The 26,351-nt window shown below is 36.1% G+C and overlaps 1 protein-coding gene across 2 annotated transcripts in view; it reads left to right on the top strand.

The window, feature by feature from the left end:
- TAB2 (TGF-beta activated kinase 1 (MAP3K7) binding protein 2) overlaps window positions 1-26,351 on the top strand; it is a 113,726-nt gene that overhangs the window by 80,670 nt on the left and 6,705 nt on the right. For both annotated transcript variants that reach the window (XM_036767105.1, XM_036767106.1), the window contains exons 2-6: window positions 5,501-5,690; window positions 12,597-14,100; window positions 24,438-24,598; window positions 24,821-24,914; window positions 25,786-25,866. In XM_036767105.1, the coding sequence (XP_036623000.1) occupies window positions 5,589-5,690; window positions 12,597-14,100; window positions 24,438-24,598; window positions 24,821-24,914; window positions 25,786-25,866 (1,942 nt within the window). In that variant the 5' untranslated portion in view covers window positions 5,501-5,588. The remainder of the gene's footprint in view (window positions 1-5,500; window positions 5,691-12,596; window positions 14,101-24,437; window positions 24,599-24,820; window positions 24,915-25,785; window positions 25,867-26,351) is intronic.

Raw genomic sequence — 26,351 nt, 5'->3', positions numbered from 1 at the left:
TAATGATCTAGATACTATTAATGAATTCTCATATCCTGCCCTACTGAAAGAACTTATTATTAATTCCTTGTTTTCAGGTCTAAACTACGTCTGCTGTTTTGTGTTAAATTTTAAAACTAATCAACGAGGACTTATGTACCAGGCACTATACAAGGTACTAGGGATACAAGTACAAAGGACTTCTGTTTTTTCATTTGTAAAATGAGGGGTTTGGACTTCCAATTTATAGGGAACTGAATCAAATTTATAAAAGTGCCATTTCCCAATTGGTAATGGTTAAAAGATTTGAACAGATAGTTTTCAGGGGGAAAAATCAAAGCTATCTATAATCATGAAAAAAATATTCTTTATCACTATTTTTAATAAATTAATTTATTTTCAGTTTTCAACATTCACTTCCATAAGATTCTGAATTCCAAATTTTCTCCCTGTCTCTCCCCTCCTCCCATCTCATGACAGTGTGCCTTTTGATTACCCCTTCCTCCAATCTGCCCTCCCTTCTGTTACCACCCACCCCCTTTCCTTATCCACCTTCCCTTCTGTTTTCCTGTAGGGCAAGATAGATTTCTATACCCCATTGCCTGTATATCTTATTTCCCAGTTGCATGTAAAAACAGTTTTTAACATTTATTTTTAAAGCCTTGAGTTCCACATTCTCTCCCTTCTTCCCTCCCCACCCACCCTCATTGAAAAAGCAAGCAATTCAGTATAGGTTATACATGTGTATTCATGCAAAACACTTCCGTAACAGTCTCGTTGTGAAAGACTAACTATGTTATCCTCTATCATGTTCCACCCTCCGTTTATTCTGTTTTCTCCTTTTACCTGCCCTTCCACAAAAGTGCTTGCTTCCCCTTCCCCTAATCTGCCATCCTTTCTATTATCTCCCCTCTCTTATCCCCTTCCCCCCTGCTTTCCTGTAGGGTAAGGCAGATTTCCATACCTAGTTGAGTGTGTAATGCTATTGCCCCCTTAAGCCAAAATCCAACCCTCTCACCTCCCCCTTCTCCTCCATTGTAAAAACTCTTTTCTTGCCTCTTTCATGTGATGTGATTTACTACATTCTACCTCTCCCTTTCTCTTTTTCCCAGTATAATCCTCCCAACACAATTTTTATTTTTTAGATATCATCCCTTCATATTCAGCTCGCCCTGTGCCCTCTGTCTACAGACACACACACACACACACACACACATATATACATATGTACACCTATATACATATACATACACAGATATAAATACATATATATATTCCCTCTAACTACCCTAATACAAAGAAAGGTCTCTTGAGTTGCAAATATCATCTTTCCATGTAGGAATGTAAACAGTTCAACTACTTTAATAATCCCCTTATGGCTTCTCTTTCCTGTTTACCTTTTCATGTTTCTCTTGATTCTTGTATTTGAAGTTTTCTATTTAGCTCTGGTCTTATCAACAAGAATGCTTGGAAGTCCTCTATTTCATTGAAATTCCATTTTTTCCCCTGAAATGTTATTCTCAGTTTTTCTGGGTAGATGATTCTTGGTTTTAATCCATTCTCTTTTGACTTCTGGAATATCATATTCCAAGCCCTTCGATCCCTTAGTGTAGAAGCTGCTAAATCTTGTGTTATCCTGATTGTATTTCCACAATACTCAAATTGTTTCTTTCTGGCCAGTTGTAATATTTTCTCCTTGACCTGCAAACTCTGGAATTTGGCTACAATATTCCTAAGAGTTTTCCTTTTGAGATCTCTTTTAGGAGCTGATCGGTGGATTCTTTCCATTTCTATTTTACCCTCTGGTTCTAGAATATCAGGGATATCTAGGCTTTTTTTTTTAATCATGGTTTTCAGGTAGTCAAATAATTTTTAAATTATCTCTCCTGGATCTGTTTTCCAGGTCATTTGTTTTTCCAATGAGCTATTTCACATTGTCTTCTATTTTTTCCTTCTTTTGGTTTTATTTTATAATTTTTTGATTTCTCATAAAGTCATTAGCTTCCATTTGCTCCATTCTAATTTTTAAGGAATTATTTTCTTCAGTGAGCGTTTGGACCGCCTTTTCTATTTGGTCAATTCTGGCCCCCCCCTTTTTTTTTGGTTTTTTGGCAGGGCAGTTGGAGTTAAGTGACTTGCCCAAGGTCACACAGCTAGTACATGTGTCAAGTGTCTGAGGCCATTTTTGAACTCAGGTCCTCCTGACTCCAGGGCCAGTGCTCTACTCACTGTGCCACCTATCTGTCCCAATTCTGCTTTTCAAAGCATTCTTCTCATTGGCTTTTTGGACCTCTTTTGCCATTTGGATTAGTCTGTTTTTTAAAGTGATGTTTTCTTCAGCATTTTGGGGGGTCTGCTTTAGCGAGCTTTTGACTCGTTTTTATGATTTTCTTGCATCACTCATTTCTCTTTCCAATTTTTCCTCCACTTCTCTTACTTGATTTTCAAAATCCTTTTTGAGCTCTTCCATGGCCTGAGACCATTTCATATTTTTCTTGGAAGCTTTGGATTTAGGAGCCTTGGCCTTGTTGTCTTCCTTGGGCTGTATACCTTGATCTTCCTTGTCAGTAAGTGTGTAAGAAAACATCTTTTCACCAAGAAAGTAACCTTCTATAGTCTTGTTCTTTTTCCTTTTTGCTCAATTTTCACAGCCAGTTATTTGACTTTTGAGCTCTTTATTAAGTGGAGGATGTACTGCCCCAAGTGTCAGGGGTTTTGTGTATCTGTTTGCAGGGATATCTCTAGGGACCTGTAAATTCTCAGTTCCTCCAAAGTGGTATGACCAAAACAGAGGTATTTACTCCTCTCCTGGGCTGTGCTCAGGTCCATGAGCAAACCACAAGCACTCTTTTCTGCCATGGAATTGCAAGGAGGGTTCCTTCTCCACAGCCACCACCAGCTCCACCATGCCAGTGCTCTTCCTCACCCCAGAACCGCCACCCAGGACTATGACTCAGATCAGACACTCAGTTCTCCCACCATCTGTAGACTGAGAGCTCCAGAAGCAGCTGGGGCTATGGCTGGACCGTGCTCCTCTCTCACCCAGGTGAGAGAGCTTTCCCACTGACCTTTGAAGCTGTCTTTGGCATTTGTGGGTTAAGAAGTCTGGAGAGTACTGCAGCTGCCAGTGATTCAGTGACCTGAAGCCTCCTCCAGTCCAGGCTGTGCTTCACTCCAAGCATGGTGTGATAGACCCTTTCTGTTAGCCTTTCAGATTGTCTTGGGCTGGAAATCTGCTTCTTTTTGTCATTTTGTGACTTCTGCTGGTCTAGAATTTATTTAGAGTCATTTTTTTATAGGTATTTGAGGGGTTTGGGAGGAGAGCTCAATCAGGTCCCTCCTTCTACTCTGCCATCTTGGTTCCACCCCTCTCTGTGTCACTATTGATTAGAGAAAAGCAACTTAAAATAACTCTGAGGTACCACCTTACTTACACCTATCAGAAATGAAAAATGCTGGAGGGGATGAGGGAAAATATGCACATTAATGAATTGTTGGTGGAATAGTGAACTAATCCAACCATTCTGGAGAATAATTTGGAATTGTGCTCAAAGGGCTATAAAACTGTGCATGCCCTTTGATCTAGCAATACTACTGGTAGGTCTGTACCCTAGAGGGATCAAAGGAAGAGGACCTATATGTGCAAAAGTATTCATAGCAGCTCTTTTTGTGGTGGCAAAGAATTGGAAGTTGAAGGAATGCTTATTAGTTGGGGAATGGCTGAATAAGTTGTGGCATATGATTGTGATGGAGTACTATTGTGCTGTAAGAAATTACGAAGTGGGTAGTTTTAGGGGGAAAAAAAAGCCATGGCAAGACGGCAAGACTTATATGAACTGATACAAAGTGAAGGGAGAAGAACCAGGAGATTATTTTATACAGTTTTGGCAGTATTATAATGATGATCAACTGTGAAAGACTTAACTACTCTGATCAATCAATAATTCAAGACAATTGCAAAAAAATGTGTGATGAAAAAAAAATGCTATCTACCTCCAGAGAGAGAACTGATGAACATGAGTACAAATTGAAGTGTAATTTTCGCACTTTCCTTCTTTCTTTTTGGCAATATGGCTAAGATGGAAATGTGTTACATGATTTCACATATGTAATTGATATCATATTGTTTGCCTTCTCAGCGAGTACGGGAGAGATGAAAGGGAAGAAGGGAATATGGAACTCAAAATTTAGAAAGAAAAGAACATTAAAAATAATAAATTTTAAAACTTTTAAAAAAAATACTCCCCCCCAAAAAAAAAACAAAGAAAATCCTTCCTGCCTATTAATGGGGAGAGAAAACTCTTATTTTGACTAATAATACAACTGGTAGTATCCAGACCTTTTGTAATATATTGAATTCAAATAAAGGAAATGGTTCTTGATCCAATATAGTCTTTTTAAAAATGAGGTTGTGAACTGGTCTTATAGTATACTCTCCTTGAGGACAACAATTGTTTCACGTTTGTCTTTATATATACAATGCTGAGGCCATAGGTACCAGAGCGGTAGGAAGATTATGGGTTTTATGCCAACCTGATAAATTTAGAGAGTAATGATATCTCAGAATTTAAAACTACTTCACAAGAGTAATTAATTAAAATAGAAAGATAATAGATGATAGGTCTTTTCTACTCCTAGTTGATCTCCCATCCCCTTCCTCCCCAAAACCTAAATGACGTATCTCCCCAGTGTTCCTTTTATGCTACTTGATTCAGTTGTAAAAATTTTTAGTTAATGTTCTGGTAGGCATTTATGAAATTCATGTTGAATATAAGTGAATTATATGGCAGAAGCTGTTTATACAGTTGTGACTAATTTCAGTGCTTGATAAGAATGGTGGTTCATATTTTAAATATGATAAAACCAAAACTTTTGTGATAATAAACATACTTTATACTTAAAAACAAAAATTGTATCGTTTTCTAAAAAATAAAATATTTTAGAGTACATTAAAGAAAAAAGAAATAACAGAGACCACCAAAAGGAAATAGGGTAATAGAACTTTTGAGGACCCTAGTGATCACCAGAGTTAGATGCTGGATTTGCTTCTTTAGTTTTCTGACACCAAAAGTAAAAAAGAAAACACTTGTATTTTCATTTTCTGACAAGCATACAATTAATTTACAGAGACAGACTTTTTTCAGGAAATAAGTTCAGAGAATTAAGTGGAAATGCTAAGAGTGAAATAATTTGATGTCCTTTGAAAGGTATGGGAAAATAACTTGGACAGCAGTTTCTTATTTTGAATGCCTGTTGGTTCAACTTATTTAGAACACATGAGCACCCAGGAATTCCTTATTAATGGCGAGTATGTACCATTAGAGTACACAGGAGTACAAAATTCCATTCAGGCTAATAAAGAAAACTACTTTGGAAAAGGACAGCATTTTAAGCTAAAAATAACTTCATATTTATAATTTAAACATCTACCCTTTAGTATTAAAACATTTGCTCCAGAACTACAATTTATTCCAAAACTAGAAATTCGTTAAAAAAATTTTTTTCTTTCTTTTCTCTACAGAAAATGCTTGGACAGAAGAGATGAATACTATTTTCACTAAGGCCTAGAACTGCCTATTGAACAACAGTCCTGATTAGGCAGTACACGAATGGCCCAAGGAAGCCACCAAATTGATTTTCAGGTTTTACATGACCTGCGACAAAAATTTCCTGAGGTACCTGAAGTTGTTGTGTCCAGGTGCATGTTACAGGTCAGTGTTCATTTATTTCTGTAGATATAGATATAATTTTTATGTTGACATTAAGCAGTGAAAGATAACATCATGTTATCCTGTTATTTCATAATTCAGATTCATAGTGTTTGGACATGTTCCTATTCTGAATCTGTCTCCCATTAATTGACCATAGACAAGTCACTTATATTTTATTTGTAAATTTTCTCAGCTTTTAAAATGACTTTAGACTAAGAGATTTTTAAGGTTCCTTCTACCTCCAAAAATCAATGATCATTATTAAACAAGGGGAAAAAAAAATCTACTTCCGTTTTTCTCATTTCCTAACCATAAACTCATTAACTTTAATCATTAATTGGATCCAATGTCCTGGATAGATAAGGCTGTCATCAGATAAATCTTTTCCTGGGAAAAAGTATGTCAGTTATGTAGCAAGACCAGCACCTCACTGGGAGTGGAAGGCACAGACCTAGGCCTGGCCCAGTATCCTCTACCACAACCCTTAGTGACTAAGACACTCTTTCTTTTAGCTCTAGGCATTTTCTCTGGTTCTCTCTCATGCTTAGAATGCTCTCCTTCCTCAAATCTGCTTGTTGACTTCCTTTGGCTTCATCTGAGTCCTAACTGAAATCTCCTATTTTACAGGAAGCTTTTCCCAACCCTTCTTAATTCTAGCGTCCCACTTCTATTAATGGTTTCCTGTTTGTCCTGTATATACCTTGTTTGTGTATGTTTGTTTTCATGCCATTTCCCTCATTAGATTGTAAATTCCTTGAGAGCGGCAAGGACTGTCTTTTGCCTCTTTTTATATCACCTGGGCTTAGCACAATGAATAGTACATAGTAAGTACTTAATAAATATTTCTTACTTCATTATAAGCTTCAGTATTCATCTACCACCTACTTCTGTCCTTCTGGCTTCTCCTTTTTCTCCCTCTATCTCTATTAATCACCAGCCATGTAAGAAAATATCTCTTAACTCATACCTCTGGTTCTTTCATCGCCTTCTCCTCCATCCAGTTCCGTTCATCTCACACTCCATCCCTCCCTATCCCTTCCACTGTGCCCATTTTTAAATGAACAAACTTTCTTTCATGAGGACCTCTCACACTCCTTTACCAGCCTTCACGCCTCTCACCCACCTACCCCTCCCCCCACCCACATACACACCATTCCAGCTATCTTTATCATTGTCTATGCCTTGGTCCTAGAGGTGGAATCAGAATGTTCCTTGTTTCCCACTGCCACTTCAACCAACACTAAGCAACCTTTTCACTTTTAAAGGTCACAAAGTCAAAATTTTGCACCCAGTCCAAACAGTGGTAGCAGGCATATACTTACTGGCCCCCAGGTCCTTCTCCCTCCTTCCTCTAGGATTTCAGCACCTAGTTTACCCTTTTTCTATCTTCCTTAATTCCTGCTCTTATACAAGAAGACATTAATATCCACACTGACAGTCCCCAAATCTCCCATTTCTTCAGCCCCTTAAATCCTATTTCCTGATCTTCCGCTCGACTTCAGCCACACTTAAGGATGGTCACACACTTGTTCTCATCATTACTCACAAGAGTTCTGACTCCTCTATCTGACCATAACCTATCACCGTACCATTTTCCCCTACTCAGGTACTGTTTAAAAGAGCTGAAAGAAGCCTCCCAAGTAACACAACTTGAACTGACCCCTCACAATATCTAGATAGGCCATTTATTCATCCCTAATTGATTCCGTATCTCATCTCTACAGAAGCTGTTCCAAACCTTTATTCTTCCTCAAGCCGTCTTAAACTTCCCACTCCTCCTTCTCCTCCTCTTTCACCTGAGGATGTAGCCCTATTTCACTGAAAAAAATTGAGGCTCTTCTCCATGTGTTTCTTCTTGTCCTTTCCTCTTCATCACAGAATGCCTTGACACAATCTCCCACTTTATCCTCTTTTCCCCCAGTCTCTGACAAAAAGGTGTTTCCTTGCCAAGGCCAACCCCCCTACATGTACTTTTGATCTCTTCCCATCTTCCCCAGAAGATTTCATCCGCAGTCATCCCCTCACTGTCAAATCTTCAACCTTAATTGAGCAAAGGAGAGTTAGTTAACCTGTGGACAGCCTGCATGTCCCACTGGTCTCCCTACAATATCAAAGAAGACGTGGACGAAATAGAATGGATCACAATCCGTATTGTTATTTGTGTTTTCTTTAGTGAAATGCATAATATACCATTAAACTACTTGTACATCTTCAGTTTTTATTGATTCGCAATATGTCTGAAAAACTCAGATTCTTTAATACCTAGACATAGCTTTGCCTACCAATTTGATTTAATTAAAAATCCCTAGGTTTAATATAGAGGGAGCTGTCCTTAAAGTCAAGAAGACCTAGAAAGTTCCATTTCTGATTATTGATCTTCTTGTGACCTGGAACAACTTCTCAGTGCCTCGGGCAAATCACAAAAACTGTAAATTGTAGAGGAGGTGACAATATTCTTTGTAGGAGGGAGTTTCCTCACCCAGAGCTCCCTCTCTGGAAACAGAGGTCCATTCTAAAAAAAGTTTCACCAGATGTTTTTAAGCCCATCGCTAAGTATTTATTAAGCATCTGCCACGTTCCAGACACCAAGTTAAGTGTTGCCGTATACAAAGAAAGGTAAAAGACCTAAGGGAGCACGCAGTCTAATGAAGGGAAACAACAGACAAACAACTATGTCCAAACAAGGTATATACAGGATAAATAAAAAATCAATAGCAGGAAAACACTAGAATTAAAAGGGACTGAGAAGGACTTCCTGTAGGAGGTGGGACTTGAAGGAAGCCAGGAGACCACAGAGAGCATTCCTGGCATGAACAGCAAGGAGACTAGCGTCAGTGGATCAGAGAGTTTGTCAGGGGTGGGGAGTGGCTGAAGGTCTAAGAAGACTAGAAAGGTGGGAGGAGAAGGGGGACTAAGTTATGAACGGCTTTGAATTCCAGAGGACTTTATGTTTGATCCCAGAGATGGTAGGGAGCCGTTGAAGTTCATTGAGTTTATCTAGGCCATAAAAACCTAGAGAGAAGAGAATATCAAAGAGAAGAAGGTGATCAACAGTGTAAAGGCTGCAGAAAAGTCAAGAGGGAGGAAGAAATTTGGCAGTTAAAAGATCATTGGTAATTATAGAGAAAGCAGTTTGTTTGAGGGTGGAGGAGACACGCGCATATTTGTATGTAATAGGAACACAGCCAGTGAACAGAAAGATTGAGGATAAATGAAAGTGAGGATGATAGAGTAATCTGCCAGAAGAGATGGGATGGGATGGAATCCCTTATGAATTTGGCGGGGTTGACCTTGGCAAAGAGAAGTGACACACATCATGTGAGACAGGTGAAGGTGGAGATAGTGGCTAAAGGTATCTAGGGATGGGAGAAGAGGGAGCTCTTGACAACCAGCTTAAATTTTTTCAGGTTCTCAGCTGAAAGATTAGGGGGAGGGGAAGCCATGGGAGATTTGAGGAGGGATGAAAAGGTTTTTGAGAGCCACTGTGGTGAATGTCCAATGTGAGCATTAGCTGCTATTGGTTGAGGCTTCCATAAATTTGTGTCTGGCCTGGGATGAGCCTGCTTAAGGTATTTCTGCAAAATCCACATTGGACATGTCAGTTCTGGGACCTGTATTTGGATTTTAATATGTCCAGGTAGTTAAGTGTCAAAGACTTGTTATTGTGAGATTCAAAATTTAAATGAAATATCCAAAATAAATTGTATTTTATTTAGTTGTCGTTACATCTAATCCTAAAGAGTTTCTTTGTATTGTCAGGCTATTTAAAGATAATAGGCATACAACTAATTTCTGATCATCATCTTATACTTCAAAGCATATTAAAACCATCTTTTCCCAATCTTGTAAGAGGTGAGCCAGTTTAAAAAAAAACAAAAACTGACCTTTGGATAACCTATAATGCGTGGTTCACTTGATTACCAAATGATTAAATTAACTTTTTACTATTTATTGTTATAATGAATTAATGTCCACATTTAAAGAAAACTATGAAAGAAATCAAAAGTTCTGAAAATAAATTATATGAATGATTCTTGTCTTCTCAGAATACTTGTCTTTATCCCAAATAATTTTCAAAAATAACATATCGCAAATATATGTTTTTATGACATCAGGCCTAATGAGGATAAAAGTCTTTAATTAGCTATTTTGTTCACAGTGGAGTATGAAAAGCTAAGCCCAAGTACATATGCTTCAGTATTTTTCAGTTAGAGTTAGAGTCTACCTTCTTATATGTAAGCTTAAAATTTTGAAGAGGGACTCTTGGGATAAATACAGAGATAGAAACCATACAGCCATTGTGAATTTTTCCTGCAATGATAATGGCATTTTTTGTAGAGCATTGCATTTTTAACTTAAAATTTTGATCATTTTTATTATTGCTTTGTGAGTTTTTCTTAAAATACAACTTTTATTATATTGTAATGGCAAAATTTTAAGTCAGTGGGGAAATTATTTGTACAAAAGATATAAATAATCTAAAAATAAAGTAAGTAGTTATAAAATCATACTTGGTTTGTTTATACTTTAATGTGAATGATTATTCTGATAAAGTTGCCCTACAAAGACTTATTCCAGAGCAACTCAATTCCTACTGAATTATTTATATTTTTGTGATCCATAAGTATTTAAGAGTCCCTATAAGCACACATTCTTGCATCTAAGCCTTATTTTTCCATATCCTTAGAATCTGCCTTTTGGCCATTGCATATCTTATTAAATCTTCTGTCATAAGTTAAAGACCAATCCATCCCATTTACCTATCCTTTAGTTTATGAAAGCAAAAGTTCATTAGGGTGTAATTCATGAACTGAAATGTCATTAATTTTTATTAATTTCTTTCAACTGTTGTAAATTAACAAATGTCTTCTTTTTATAATTTTAATGCAGAAATGACATTTAATTAAGTAAAAACAAAAAATAATTCCGTTTTTAGAAAAAATTACCAATAGACTAGTTATAGAGTGTATAATGGGATGATGTTACATAGACCCTTAACTTTATGCACTTGCACTTAGTGTATTTTGGGGCAAAAGAGGAAATTCTAGCTATCTACAGTCAGTGTCATTCACTAATGAAAATATTTTTCAATTACAACAAAATTCCACAAAATTTAAAATAATAAAATACCTTTCTTTATAGTGCTATGTATAACAAATAGGACCATTATTAAGCTTCCTTGAGACCACTATTAAGAGAGTATGAAGGTCTTACAGATATTTTGAACTAAACTATCAAAAAAAATTTTTTTAAGTCTGGAAAACAAAACCCTTTGACACATATCCATAGAATTGTGTGGTAGATTTTCGAGTACTTCAGCTGCAACTAACGCTATAATTTGTATATTGAATTTTTAATGTTTTGGAATATTTTTTAAGTATTCTTTTTTATTCAAGGGAAGAGAATAAGCATTTATATAGTGTCTTCTATGTGCCAGGCACCGTGCTAAATGCTTTTTACAAATATTATTTCATATAATCCTCACAACAACCCCTTGAGAGTCAGGTAGTTTTCATGAACTTTTTTTTTTCTTTTCCTTTCTCATTGAATTTTGTGGGAACTATTTTTGCTCTTACCCTAACAATTACCTGCTACCAGTTAAGTATATACTCTTTAATATTTCCCATCAAAAAGTGAGTAGAATATTGTTCCACAAACATTTAATTAGGAAAGAGGATTCTTTTTAAAATGGCTTTTTTAGCCCCACTTTAACTCCAGAATGAATCTAAAAAGTAGATAGGTGAAACAGTATCCATCAAGCAGTTCTATGGCCAACAAAATGTGGCTGTGTTGGGCATAAGGATAAAAACTAAATTGTATATTTAGGAAGTGGTGTCCCCAAAGCACAGGTCTAATCATGTCATCCCTCTGCTCACATTCCCTATTTGGCATATAGAGTACTTTATAACCTGACTCCAGACTACTTTTACTATTCTTTAACCACCTTCACACATTCCATAGTCCAAGCAAATTGGCCTTCTTGATGTCAGACAAAACATTCCATATGTTTTTCTCTGTGCCCTGTGTCTTTCCCCCCCACATCTAAAATATACTCCCTCTTCACCTCATTAGTATCCATACTTTACTTTGATGGTCAGCTCAGATTTTTCCCTTCCACATGCATATGAACCTCTCCCAGTCTTCCCAGCTGCTAGTGTTTCCCCCTCCCAAATTACGTCTTGCTTATTTTGTATATATTTTGAGTCTGCCAATATGTGTGTGTGTTGTCTGTTCTCATAGAATGTAAGCTCCTTGAGAGTAACAACTTTTGTTTTTGTATTGCCATAGAATAGGACTTAAATAAATACTCATTCATTGATGTGATAGCACTGGGCTTCTAGCCAATTAGGTGTTGACTGAATACATATTGAAGGAATTCATTTGTGTTAATTTGTTTTTTCATATATTCCAGTTTCTCTTTTTATTTCAGTTATATTTATTGTTTCTCCTCAAATAGAATACAAAGTTTCTTTCAGTTATTAATAGTCTATACAAATTCATGATACTAGCTATTTTTAGTCTTTCTTTTCCTCTTAACCAATGCTGAAAATACTGTATTTAGAACTAGACTGCCATCTCGTCAGTCTGAAGTCTCTCACTGAGTGGCGAACTCAACTTTTTTTATGCCAGTGATTATATTACTGCTTTTAATCAATCAACAAATATTCTTTAAGCACCTATTTGTCAAGCCCTTGGATACAGAGACAAACGTGGAAACCTTCCATGTCCATAAGATAACTGCTTAACAGCCACATAGTAATTCATAGTTTTAGAGCTCTATAAGACCTTAGAGGCCATCTACAAAGCTTTATTTCCTTCTGTCTATTAATATTTTAGTAGTGATAATAAAGTATATAAGCACAAATTTTGGGTTGCTGACATCAGACTATTTTGTTTGTTTTCTAGAATAATAATAACCTGGATGCCTGTTGTGCTGTTCTATCACAAGAGAGTACAAAGTATCTTTATGGTGAAGGAGACTTGAATTTTTCGGATGATTCTGGGATTGCTGGTCTACGAAATCACATGACTTCTCTCAACTTGGACTTGCAGTCACAAAATGTCTATCACCATGGAAGGGAAGGAAGTAGAATGAATGGAAGTAGGACTCTAACTCACAGTATCAGTGATGGACACCTCCAAGGTGGTCAGTCCAACAGTGAATTATTTCAACAGGAGCCACAGACAGCACCAGCTCAAGTTCCACAGGGCTTTAATGTTTTTGGAATGCCCAGCATATCCGGTGCTTCAAATTCAACACCACACCTTGGATTTCACTTAGGCAGCAAAGGAGTATCTAACCTTTCTCAACAAACTCCCAGATTCAATCCCATTATGGTAACTTTAGCCCCAAATATTCAGACTGGTCGCAATACTCCCACATCTTTGCACATACATGGTGTACCTCCACCTGGACTTAACAGTCCACAGGGAAATTCTATCTACATTAGGCCTTATATCACAACTCCTAGTGGTACAACTCGGCAGACGCCACAGCATCCTGGATGGGTGTCTCAGTTTAATCCTATGCACCCTCAACAAGTCTACCAGCCTTCACAACCTAGTCCCTGGACTACTTATCCTGCATCTAATCCAGTGTCACATACCTCAACACAACAGACAAACCAGCAAGGCCATCAGACCTCTCATGTCTATATGCCTATCAGTTCACCTACTACGCCTCAACCACCAACAATTCATTCATCTGGTAGCTCACAGTCTTCTGCCCATAGCCAATTTAACATTCAGAATATCTCAACAGGACCTCGCAAAAACCAAATTGAAATCAAACTTGAACCCCCACAAAGAAATAATTCTTCAAAACTGCGTTCCTCTGGACCTCGAACCTCTAATAATCCCTCCTCTGTCAATAGCCATACATTAACTCGAAGTCAGCCCACTGTTTACATAGCTGCCAGCCCCCCAAGTACAGATGAGTTGATGTCCCGCAGTCAGCCCAAGGTCTATATTTCTGCTAATGCCACCACAGGAGATGAACAGGTTATGCGGAACCAGCCCACACTCTTCATATCAACGAACTCTGGAGCATCTGCTGCTTCCAGGAATATGTCTGGGCAAGTAAGCATGGGCCCTGCCTTTATTCATCACCACCCACCCAAGAGTCGGGCAGTAGGCAACAATACCACTGCAACTTCTCCTCGAGTGGTGGTCACTCAACCTAATACTAAATATACTTTTAAAATAACAGTTTCTCCAAATAAGCCCCCTGCTGTTTCACCAGGGGTGGTTTCCCCAACTTTTGAACTTACAAATCTTCTAAACCACCCTGATCATTATGTAGAAACAGAGGGTATTCAACACCTCACTGACCCTGTTTTAGCACATATGGATAGGATCAGTGAGGCCCGGAAACTGAGTATGGGATCTGATGATGCTGCCTACACACAAGGTAATACTAATACTGAAAGCAAATTATTTTCCATTGGACTTGAATTTTCTTTTAAATTAATAAACTTGTCAATGTTGTTGTTTTCTATAATAATGGTAAAGCAACAAACATGTCCTGTCCCTAGGCCTGTGAGACCAGTTATTTGAATTTTCTATATAACAAGCTCTGTCATGAAGTTCAGAATAATACAAGTAATAACAGCATGAGAAGAACCAATTTTGTTTTTATTCTGTTTCCAGCATGACACATGTGCAGTTAAACATTTTCCAAAGAGAAGTTTTGCTTCTTCGTGTAGTTGTTCTGTTTTTTGTACAAATTGCTGTGAAATTCAGGACTCTTTATTTGCAACCAACACTCAAAATTGGAAGGAGACTGGTTTCATCCAACTTCTGTTACTACTGTGTTTAGAGAAGTTATCAAGGAATGGTTCTATTTATTTTCTTTGTCATAGGGGTTTTTTTTCCTTATTAAATATGCTGTTTAAGAAGTTAAAGTTCTAAGACAATCAGAGTTCTCACCTAAAATTATCTTGTTCGCCAACTTGTCCTTTTTAGTGATAAAAGACAGACAAGAACAAACTACTGTACTTTTTAACCTAGAGATAGACAGTATTGTTATCCTAGTAGCAAATTATTTCCTTTTTAATTTAGGGCAAAGTATTGATCTTGCCATACCATATTCCATGTGTAACTTTAAAAACAAAACATAGACATTGTGCATTTTCTACACACATTTCCCTGTCCCTTAGATGCTTAATAGAAACTATATCACTTTAAGAGATGGAGAAAGAATAAAAGTATGCTTGTTTGCTTTCATTTTAATGAAAGATACCAATTTGGCAACAAAAAGGAATAAAAATTTTCATTTCCAGAAGGGTAATTGTAGTTGGAGAATTATGTGATGACCTTGCTCCATGCTTTGCTTGCTCTGTAACCATTCATCTGCCCTCCTAAGTTGTCATGATTCTCTGTTAAGTTTTCTGGAAAGGTCTGACTAGATTGTCATGTTTTGTGAGTTTTACAGTGGGGATTGTGCTCAAGGAGACCTACTTACTCATTACTCATTTCCCATGTACTTTGTGACTGATAGTCACACCAGAAATATTTTTATCCCCACCTCACCCTCAGGAATCTGTGGGTTTAAATATCTCATGACTAATTTCATTTATCTCCTTACAATTTTCACCTTTTTCCAAACTAGAATTTTTTTTCGACTCAAGCATACATGTGTCAGAATATTTTTTCTTTAATTTTGGCAAATCATTCCAAAAAAGAGACCCCAATCTTTTTGAGAACATAGCTAAGTTATAAACAAAAAATACTAAGTCACATTGTTGTAAGACATGCCATATTTTTTAGGGGCAGCTAGGTGGTAGGGGATAGAGTGCTGGATCTGGAATCAGAGACTTGAGTTCAAGTGAGTCTCAGACATTTACTAGTGAGGAGACCCTTGACAAGTCATTTAACCTCTGCCTGCCTCAGCTTCCTCATCTGTACAGTGGGGGTAAGAATAGCACCTATCTCCCATGAGGATCAAGTAAGATATTTGTAAAGCATTTTGTAAACCTTAAAGTGTTTTAAATGCTAGCTATTATTATTTAATATATTTTTCCCTTGTTTCCCAGTACTTTTTTTTTAATAAACTCCAAAACAGATGGAGTTAGGGGAACATGGTTATTTTGAGGCAGCTAAATGGCACATGGAGTGCTGGGCCTGGAGTTCAAATCTGGCTTCAAACACTTCTTAGCTACGTGACCCTGGCCAACTCACTTAACCTTGTTTGCCTCAGTTTCCTCATCTGTAAAATGAACTGGAGAAGGAAATGGCAAATCACTCTAGTATCTATGCCAAGAAAACCCCAAATGGAGTCAGACATGACGGAAAACAATTGAACAACGGCAACATTATTATTTTGGTCCTATATCACCGCTATTCTCAACCTTTGGTATTCTTTTGACACTTTTGCTGTCATAGAAATAGAATTTTAGAACCATGGGGCGAGGGGAAAATATGAAATCATCCAGGCCAATCCCATTTGTAGATGTGAAAACTGATGCCTGAAGAGATTAAATGAGTGACTTAAAGTCACTTAGCTGTTCAGTGATAACTAGTACTAGAAACCAGATTTCTGGATCTCCTTATCCAGTCTATTCCTACTTTTCCATGCCAACTCTCATTTACAAAAGAATTATGATTTAAACAGTACTTACACATAAGTTAGTGGCAAGTTTAATTAGAATCTAGATCTAACAATTCTTCAGTATAGAGTTTATTGGTAAAGATGTGTGTATGCATCCACACACCAAAATGCATTTAAGAGATGGGCAAAAAGAAGAGAGCAAAATAGACTTTCTTATAAATTAAGTTTCAGGCCATAAGCTGTTCTGGGGTGTGTGGTGGTGGTCATGGTGTGTGTATCTGTGTGTAATGGGAAAAGGAGCAGATGGGTGATACAGTCCCAGCCAGTTGGTCCTACTGTAGATTTAGAGGTGCATTAGTACTTCAGATATATACTCAGCTTGTCTTCTGACTGAGCTTCTTTGTCACTGCCAGCCAAATTCAGGTGCCAATGCAGTTCTTGCCTATGAGAGTTAGGAAAAAGATAAAGACCTTTAGGAGACAACTAGATTTGGAACATAGTTTCTCTTCTCCTGACTTGCAACTCTCTGAACTTTTTGTGCAAAAAAACAGTTTACTAGTGGAATTCAAGTAAAAATTGATCATTATTTTATCAAGGAATTGCTATATCTTTTGAACTCCCACAATTTAATTTTTATGGCGTAAGCTAGAAATGTCAAACACATGACCCAAGAACTGCCAGTGAATACTCCCATAAAATGTTGGGAATTATTTAACATATTTTCTAACTGAAACATGTCCCCAATACTATATTGTTTTATGCTTGAGTTTATTAAAAGTGTCTTTTACAGATCCTTATCTTGCTATGTTACCATTAAAATATAGTTGAAATCATACATTTTGGGAGAATTTACCCTATACAGTAAAGTATAATTAAGTATAACACTTAAGTATTTAAAGGTAGGTTATTTGATACTTTACTGCAATAGAGTCAAAGTGGGTAGAGGACGTAGTATAAGTTAATTAGTAAAAGTGTTAGGGCTTTGCTCACATCAGCCATGGTACCAGAGTAAAAACCAGGAAAGAAATTAAAACTCAGTCTTGTAGGACCACAAGAATCCTCAGCAAGAATGAGTGCCAGCTAGAAGAAACAAAATGAGGGTTAGCTAATCATATCAATGTAAGAGTTGTAAGAAAATCTGTATGATGTTGAATCTTAAGAAAAATACAACTCCTCAGTAGTGAGTCAGTGTATTGGCACAGGATTTGCAATTTTTTCCATTGAGACAAGATACCCATACTACCTTGGGGTTTCCTGGCTCTACCTGCCAAAGAATATTTTCTTACAGTTTACTTTTATGTGGAACTCATTTTATGTTGTGGGAAATAGCAGAATGAACTCTTTTAAATTTAATCACCAGCTAGGAAATCAAAAGACTAAATCAGATCTACTATCAAAAAGGAATTCTCCATTACACACCTTAATAGAGAATCTTTCCATGGCAGACAAACTTGAGGAAGAAAATGTGTTATGTATGTATTGGTTCTCAAAATTGCAAAATATTTCAATAACATTTGGATATATATTCATTTTACTATTCAGAGGTATTAAGCAGTATTCCTGGAATGTTGAATATATAACAGTTACAGTGAGAAGAAAATGATAAACTATTAATATGTATCTTTTAAAAAAAAAGATGGAGAGAGAATAGGAGAGAATGAGGAGCAGTGGGAATTTTTTTTGGCTTCAATCCTTTCATCATTTACTTATCTACTGAAAAATAAGAACTCTTGTTTTCCACTTAACTTGGCTGAAAATAACAGCAATAATAAAATACAAAGAAATTGCTGTTTTTCAAAAGAACATAAAATGAAATCCCCAATATCACATTTTCTGACTATTCTTTGAAACATCCTCAATACTATATTATGTGTGCATTTATTAAAAGTATCTTTCGTAGATTCTTATCTTGGTATGTTGCCATTAAAAAATAGTTGAAATCACACATTTTGGGAGAGTTAACCCTGTGCCGTAAAGTATAATTAAGTATCCCACTATTCTGAATAATAGTGTTCATTTGTTTTAAAGAAATTCAGTTTTTACTTTTTAAATATACATCATATATTGTAATGTACATGTAGTACATATGTATATTTTAAATATATATTGGTAGCACATTATAGTTTCTGACTAAAGGTTCTGTTTGGACTGTTCAGTAAAAAAGACATCTGTTAACATTATTTACATTTAAGCAATTCAGTTAAGTTCAACAAATGTTTTAAGTGCCTACTATGTGCAGACAATATGTTAATGGTGTTTTAAAAAAACTCATAAAATAAGCACTCCACCTGTTTCTATTGCAAATCACCAGTGGCTAAAGCTGTTGTTGCCACTTTATCTATCCACAAATAAGAAAACAAATAGGAGTTATGACAAGATTGCTTTGATTTTTTGTTTGTTTTTTGGCTTGAGACTGATCCCCAAGATCAGTGGGAGAGGGAATGTACTGATTTCCTTTAGAAAATACTGTTGCCTTCTAAACTTGATAGCCATTGCAAGTTGTAACAGGAAATTCACCTCTATTGAACACAAAACCACCCCACCCCACCCCCAATGTACTTTGTAGTATCCAAAGGAAAACTAGAAAGTATTTCTAGGATATGTGCATATTGTCTTTCTCTAGTAATTCTCTTGGAGCCACTACAGAATTTGACATTATTGACATTTTAATTAAGCTTTTCCATGCCTAAATAAAGGTATATTAGAAAATATGCCTGAATTACCTGATAGAGTAGAATGAACATTGGCTCTGGAATCAGAGGCTCTAACTACAAATCCTACCTCTGATGGTTGCCAGGGAAGAGGGGGAGAGGAGGTGATGGGTCAATTTTGAACACATCATTAACTCCTTGGGCTTCAGTTTGCTCAGCTGTAAAATGAGGGGATTGGACTTCATGCCCTCTGAATTCTCCTTAGATCTGTGATCCTAGATGACTAAAAAGTTTTCCAAATTGCTCAGAAAAGTTTTCTCTTTAGGAAACATTTGTAGTTGTTTTTATTAGTGCCTCTTAAAGGTATTTTTAAATTGATCAGAATCTGGGTAATTTTAATAGCCAGAAAATGGATGTGTAAACAAATCATACTTACCTCACTAAAATTCCATTTGGGGTACAGATTATGATATATATGACAATAGAATACTTTTTCCATTTCCCTCATAATCCACTAAAAGCAAAATAGTGTAATCCAAGCTTTCTTGGCTGAAAGATTTTATTATGTTGATGAATAATAATATGTACCTTCAGTTATTTCTATGGTAGAAATAGCTAAACAAAAACCCATCAAGTGACCATCACTTGTGATCTTATTGTCACATTTTAAAATACATGTAAACACCCCATAAATCATGTTAAAAGCACATTAATGATCAAGGAAACTTTAAAACAAACCACAGATACTTAGGTGATTTTCAGTGCAGCATTTTTATAACAAAGGGGATTGAAAATTCTTATTGTCTATTCATCTTTATTTAGTAAGTGCCTTGAGCAAGGCAGTAGGTACTATAGGAAAAACAAAATTGATATGACATTGTCTCACTGTCTTAGGAGTTTATTGTCCATAATCTCTTGAAAAAAATTTTCCTTCCCCAATATCAACCAAAAAATGCTATTAGAGAGAAATGAAAGCTTAGAAAAATCTTAATAATTCTACTGAGTGAAAAGTTAAGAACATGGATTTAGAATTGGAAGTGATTTTAGAGGCATTTGGATCCGAGGTGTCAAACACAGGCTGGGCGTGCTGCCAGCAACAATTGCAGTCTCACATCAGATTAAAATGTAATTGGGAAATAGTTAGCAAAATAAAGATTTTCCAAGTCACTATGCATCCTGCAGGGATCGTATGTATGGTAAAGCTCCGGCTTCTATTTGAGTTTGACATCCCTGATCTAGAGCAACCCTCTGATTTTACAGGTATACCTGAGACCTAGATTGACTTCTCCCCTCTTGAATCTTCATTCTCTCATTCTCCAATGTCTCTTCTATTCCCCAGAAAATTTTCACTTGACCCTACAAGCCTGTAAGTTATCCTTCCCTGTCTTTTCATCCTTTTACAGCCATAATCCTAGAAAAAAAAACGGCCTATTTCTTCTCTCAACTCTCTTCTCACTTCTCACCCCCGATTGCACCAAATCCAGGGCCTTTTTTTCAGGCTTTGTTCTTTACCTCTCTGTTGCATTTGACATCGTTGACCACCTTCTTTGAGTCTTAGTGACATTATTCTTTTGTCTCCTCCAACCCACCTGACTTCCTCTGTCCTCTTTGGTGACTGGGCCCTCATCCCGTTTCTCCCTGATCTCATCCGTTCTTAGGTTCAGCTGTCATCTCTATGCAGATGATTGTGAGATCTTTACATTGAGCCTTCGTGTTTCCCTTGAGCTCCAAACCCCATATCACCAACTGCCCATCGGACATTGTGGACTATATGTCCTGTATGCATTCCAAAACAGTACTCGGTTTTTTTCCCTTCTTCTCCATTTCAGGCAAGGGCATACCATCCTTTGAATCACTCAGGTTCAGTACCTTAGAGCCATCCTCAACTCTTCAAGTCTTCCCCACCTCCACATCCAGTGAGTCATCACATCTTGTCAATTCTACCTCACTATCTCCTCTGCATTCTCTTATCTTCACTTAAATAGCTACTCTTTTTCTCTCTTCACACAGGTACCATCTTAGTTCAATTTCTCATTGCCTCTCGCTTGAATTATTCTACTAGCCTCCTTTTTGGTCTCCCTGCCTCAAGTCTCTTCCCCTCCGCAATGTATCTACTCTGCATAAAAATTACTTTTTGTTTCTCTGTCTGTACTTTGAATCTATCTACTTATGGAAGACAGGTATTTAAATGCTTGTTGATTGATTACCAGGGTTACACAGATAGGTAGTAGCAGAGCCTTTTGGAATCTAGATCTTACTCTAAATCTAGCACTGTTTCTATTGTACCATGCTTCAATGGGAAGATTGTAGGTCCTTAATTTTTATTGTAATAATTCCTCTGACTTGATAGTCCCCAGAAGATCCTACTTACACTGTTAATTTGCATAGCTTGCACTTTTTTTCATAGAAAATATACCATGTACTGACCATTATGAAGTCCAGATTAGTAGATGCCAGATTTATGAGGCATAATGTGGACAAAATACTCTTACAACAAAGTTGTATGTATACCAGCACAATCTTATTTAGCCACCCCCTAACTACATCTTTTGTTGTTGTTCTCACTGTTTCTGGCTTACATTGTGGGGCCTCTGTAGCCCATCCTCATCTCATTAATATTAATCTAAGTATTTGTAGGAGTTGGATTCAAGTGTGTTAGACAACCCTACCGTGATAGATGTATATAAGTACAACTGTTTTTCCAGGTAAATATGTGTGATCACTATATTTTTCTTAAGTCATTCCATCTGTTAGACAACGAGGAAGTGTCACACAGTAGCAAACTTTGTGTAATTATCTTCAGTCATTACCCTTCTACTCCCCTCACCTTTCCCCATGGAAAAGACTTAACTGTCTACATTTTGCTTCTTTTAGTGAGATTGTACTGTCTGTGTCTAAATACCAGCCTATCATAAACAGTTTTGTTCTATATGATGTTCTTTCCAGAAAAAAAAAAGACCACTGCAATTTCTTATTTCTCTTCGAAATTATATATCCTTTCGCAAGCAAAGAAGTGAAAATAATTTAATTTCTTACCAGTAAGGTCATGACAACACAACCCTGCTGCCCTTACGTCCCCCCTCTATGTGCTAGCCTAGTGCTTATTCTCCCAAGCACACCTGTACAACACATACCGCTCCACTTTGGAGGTAATGGAATAGAGAGAAGTTAGTGGCAATGTCCTTACAGTTTAGTTCTCTCTCCTCCCACTTATTTCCTTCTTTCTGCCTTTTTTACTCACTCCTTTATTAGCCTTCACATTCCCTCCCCATTAAATATTGAATACTTCTACCAATGTTCAGAGCATCTTTCCCCCTTTATTTGCTAATTCATTAACTAGTAATAAAAGGCTAACATTTTTGTTCTGGATATGAAGAGGCAAAAATAGTGATGATGAAAACTTTTAAGAGGACAGGAATGATAAATGGCATAAGAGCCCCCTGAGCATTCTTCATCTCCAAGTAACTCTTAAGGGATCTATAGCACTAATCTTTGTAACACCCATTTTAAGAAATCCTTCTGTAGCTTGAACTAGTGTCTTAACCTTAAAGACATTTTAAAATAATCTTTCTGGTCTTTCCATATTAATTTGGACCAAAAGCTGTGCCTTTTGCAACTTTGGTTCCACAGCTCTTCCAGGATTCTCTGAATCAAACATGCCCACCTAGAACGTCACTCTCACTCCTGCTTGCAGGCAGTTTGCATATCTCCCAGCTACCTTACTCTGAAATATAGGTGACTGGGGGCGCAAGGACCACTGCCTTTTAACTAGAAGAATGCCTAGCCTCCAACTTTTCCCCATCAAGGCTATCTAAGGTAGAAACTTTAAAAATTCTGGTTGGAAGATCAGTCCCATCATAATTAAACATAATACATTATTCACTTGTTCTTCCATGATATTTAATAGATACAATTTTATTTAAATGGTCTTCATTATAACTTTAAAAGAAAAAAAAAACTATTTTAGACCTTTTTTGTGATTTGACTGGCCTGTCTAGCTAAGTTTGTATTTTGAGGATGAAGGATATGGAGGTGAGAATGGAAGGTGAGTGTTTCTTCTATGTATCCTTTATTGCTCTTTTTCCTGTCTGTCTTTTTCCTTCATCAATCTAATAGCTAGTAGAATCCATGCTTCTTTTTTAAGGTGATAAATATTCCAAATATGTTCAGTTCTTCTTTGGGATATGGAAGAAAAAACAGACAGGAATTTAAACCTGTAAATTCACTAGGTTAGTATCTGATCCTTTAGTCAGCAAAGGAGTAAGGTACCTACCTTGTGCCAGGGCCTGTGCTAAGCTCTTTTTACAAATGTTATCTTATTTAATTCTCATAATAACCCTGTAAGATGGGTGCTGTTATCATTTCCATTTACTATTGAGGAAACTGGGGCAAACAGAGGTTAAATAATTTGCCCTGAATCACCCAGGTAGTCAAGTATCTAAGGCTGGATTTGAACTTAGGTCTTTCTGACTCCAAGCCTATCACTCTAGCCCCTGTACCACCTTGCTGCGTAAGCTCACCTAGCTGAGTTTTGGAGTCCATTGAGCATTTTCTTAGTTGCTTTTGTGCCACCACAGGTCAAACCCCAGTTAATAATCTAGGTTCTATAATACACTATATGGTACTATTCAGTGACCAGGATAGTGGTTGATTATTCCTTTAAGAAATTAATTTTATGGAAATATTTTTGCATGATTGCACATGTATAACCTTTATCAAATTGCTTACTGACTCAGGGAGAGGGCAGGGAAAGGAAGGGAATGAGACAATTTGGAACTCAGAATTTTAAAAAATGAATTTTAAAATTTGTTTTTATATATACTTGGGGAAAAATAAAATATTCAAAAAATTATTGGTTTATTCTGATTCATTGAAACACTGAATATTAGAGCCAAAAGAGAACTGCTACACTTAATTCAAATCTTCCCCTTCATGGCCATTCCTACCCCATTTTAAGAAAGAGAAAACTGAAGTCCACAGTTAAGTGACTTACTCAGAGTAGTGATAGTGTCTCAAAACAAGTGTTTTGGTAGAATCAGACCAGACCTAATATGTTCAGGAATCAAGTATTGGAGGCATATTGTTTTTTTTGTCTTTTGCCTTTCTCTTCCCAGGTCTACTTAGCACTTGGCACATAGTAGGCTTAAATGTTTATTAAGATTGATTTCAGTGTGGAAAATTTACATAATCTCTGTCTTTCAGAAGACAGAGTATTTGACTTATCTAAGTGATCATCCTTAGATTCAAAGAACCAGGAGTCAGCATTGTATCATGCAGGTCTAAAACTATTAATCAAAGTGGCCAGTATTTGTTTTATTTTAATAAATTGAAACACTTTTTACTTTAGATGATTAAAATATTGTTGGCATTTAAAATGTCCCTGTTGTAATAAAGGAGATTTGGAATCATTAAGGAAATGTTATTAGTTTTCAAAAATACTGATTTCTATTTCTGCTTCTAAGATTTTCCAGGGTTTTTCAAGTATTACTTTAGTAAGTAATTAAATCACATGGTTAGGGCCTTATGTTTACTAATAATGTATTGCAGCTTTACTGGTACACCAAAAGGCCAGAATGGAACGGCTTCAACGAGAACTTGAGATTCAAAAGAAAAAGCTGGATAAACTAAAATCTGAGGTCAATGAAATGGAGAATAACCTAACTCGGAGGCGCCTAAAAAGATCGAATTCTATATCCCAAATTCCTTCAGTAAGTTTAAATCATAACTGCTATTATTTATATATTTTAGCATAATACCTGGGTATCCTTTCATAAAAAAATAAAATCTTGACTTATTTTTACAAAATTGCAATTAAAACCTTTTTTCCCCTGTTTCCTACCCTCCATTAGACTTTCCTTTACCCAGACTGACTTAACTTGAATAGTATTTGAAGATTAAACAGATCTATCTTACATGGAATTATTTTTCAGTTTGACGAAATGCAGCAGTTAAGAAGTTGTAATAGACAACTGCAGATTGACATTGACTGTCTAACCAAAGAAATTGATCTTTTTCAAGCCAGAGGTAAAGTATTGACTCAATGCATAATCATCTGAAATACGTTTCATTAATTTACTTTTTCTCTGTTGCTAGAGTACTTTTTTAAGGAAAATTGGCATTTCCACTATCTTCTCAACTTGCCAGAAAGTGCCTCTGTATGATCATTCCAAGCTAACTTTTTAAAATTCTTCTTATATAAAGAGACAAGATTATTCTAGTACATTATTTTTAAGTATTTGAAGAATAGTAAAAAGAAATATATTTTCAAAGATATTTTTACTAAATATTGAAACATTTATTTATTTTTGCCTCTTCCCTCTTTTTTCCTTTGACCATTCAAAGCCTTTGCTATTGAATACGTAAAGACAAAAGCCTCTACTTCAGTCAGAATTTTATTTGGCATTAAAAGAGAGAAGGAAATAATTGACTTGTAAATGTATAGTTCTATGGTGCACACTTTTTTCCTCTATTTACTATGTGTTTTCTACATGTTCTCAGAATAAACAATAGATATTATATAGAATAACTTTGTTTATACTTTCACTTAGTCCTATATAAGCCTAAACTTACAGTTAGAAAAATAGAAAAAGCTGTGGGAGGGGAGGAAGTCAACACAGTTGGAGTTCAAAATGTATTCTTCAAAGCAGGGTTCTAGAGATTAAGCTCCAGATTATTTCCAATTCTGCTACTCTTATCTCATTTCTTAAGAAGGTCTTTTCCTTATTTAACCTTGAATCACAATTAAGGGTAAACTTACACTTCACTGAGAGTTGACTATAATTTGAAATCAGTGAAAAGAATTACCAATATTCATTTTTTGATGATTATTATAAAGAATATTTTAAAAAATACTTATATTTTTGAGCTTTAAAAAAACACCTGTCTTTTGTTTCAGGACCACATTTTAATCCCAGCGCAATTCATAACTTTTATGACAATATTGGATTTGTAGGTCCTGTGCCACCAAAGCCCAAAGGTAAGTGAAAAAATGTCTTAGCTTTAAAGAGCAAAATTTTAAAATCCCATGTTATTTTTTAACAGCTTCTACTCTAGGAGCACATTGCTTGAGCACCATATTCTTCAATCTATTTCCATTACTAGTGAATTCATTAAAAGGATTTTTCCTCATGTTTTAGATGTGGGGAAAAAATTTTCACAGTTGTGTTAGTACAATTAACCATATTTTTTTAAACTTTTGCGTGCGTTTAGTTTTTACTATATATTACCCAAATATTAAGTCTTAATAGATATTCACCAGTCACAAAAAATTTGGGTTCTAAAATGTCACATCAACATTGCCTTCATCTCCCATGTTTGGTAAGTTTTTAGAATCTGATTATTAAATTAGAGATGTTTATATTATTAAAGGATTCATTGGTTTCTTTAAATGGTGAGCACCCAAAACATATTTAAAATGTGACTTATACACACTTTTTCAGGAATATAAGTGTTAAATAAAGT

This window comes from Trichosurus vulpecula, chromosome 7, assembly GCF_011100635.1.
Source record: "Trichosurus vulpecula isolate mTriVul1 chromosome 7, mTriVul1.pri, whole genome shotgun sequence".
In the NCBI taxonomy this organism is placed as follows: Eukaryota; Metazoa; Chordata; class Mammalia; order Diprotodontia; family Phalangeridae; genus Trichosurus; species Trichosurus vulpecula.
The sequence above is the reverse complement of the archived record's forward strand: the minus strand, read 5'-3'. Positions and strand labels throughout refer to the sequence as shown.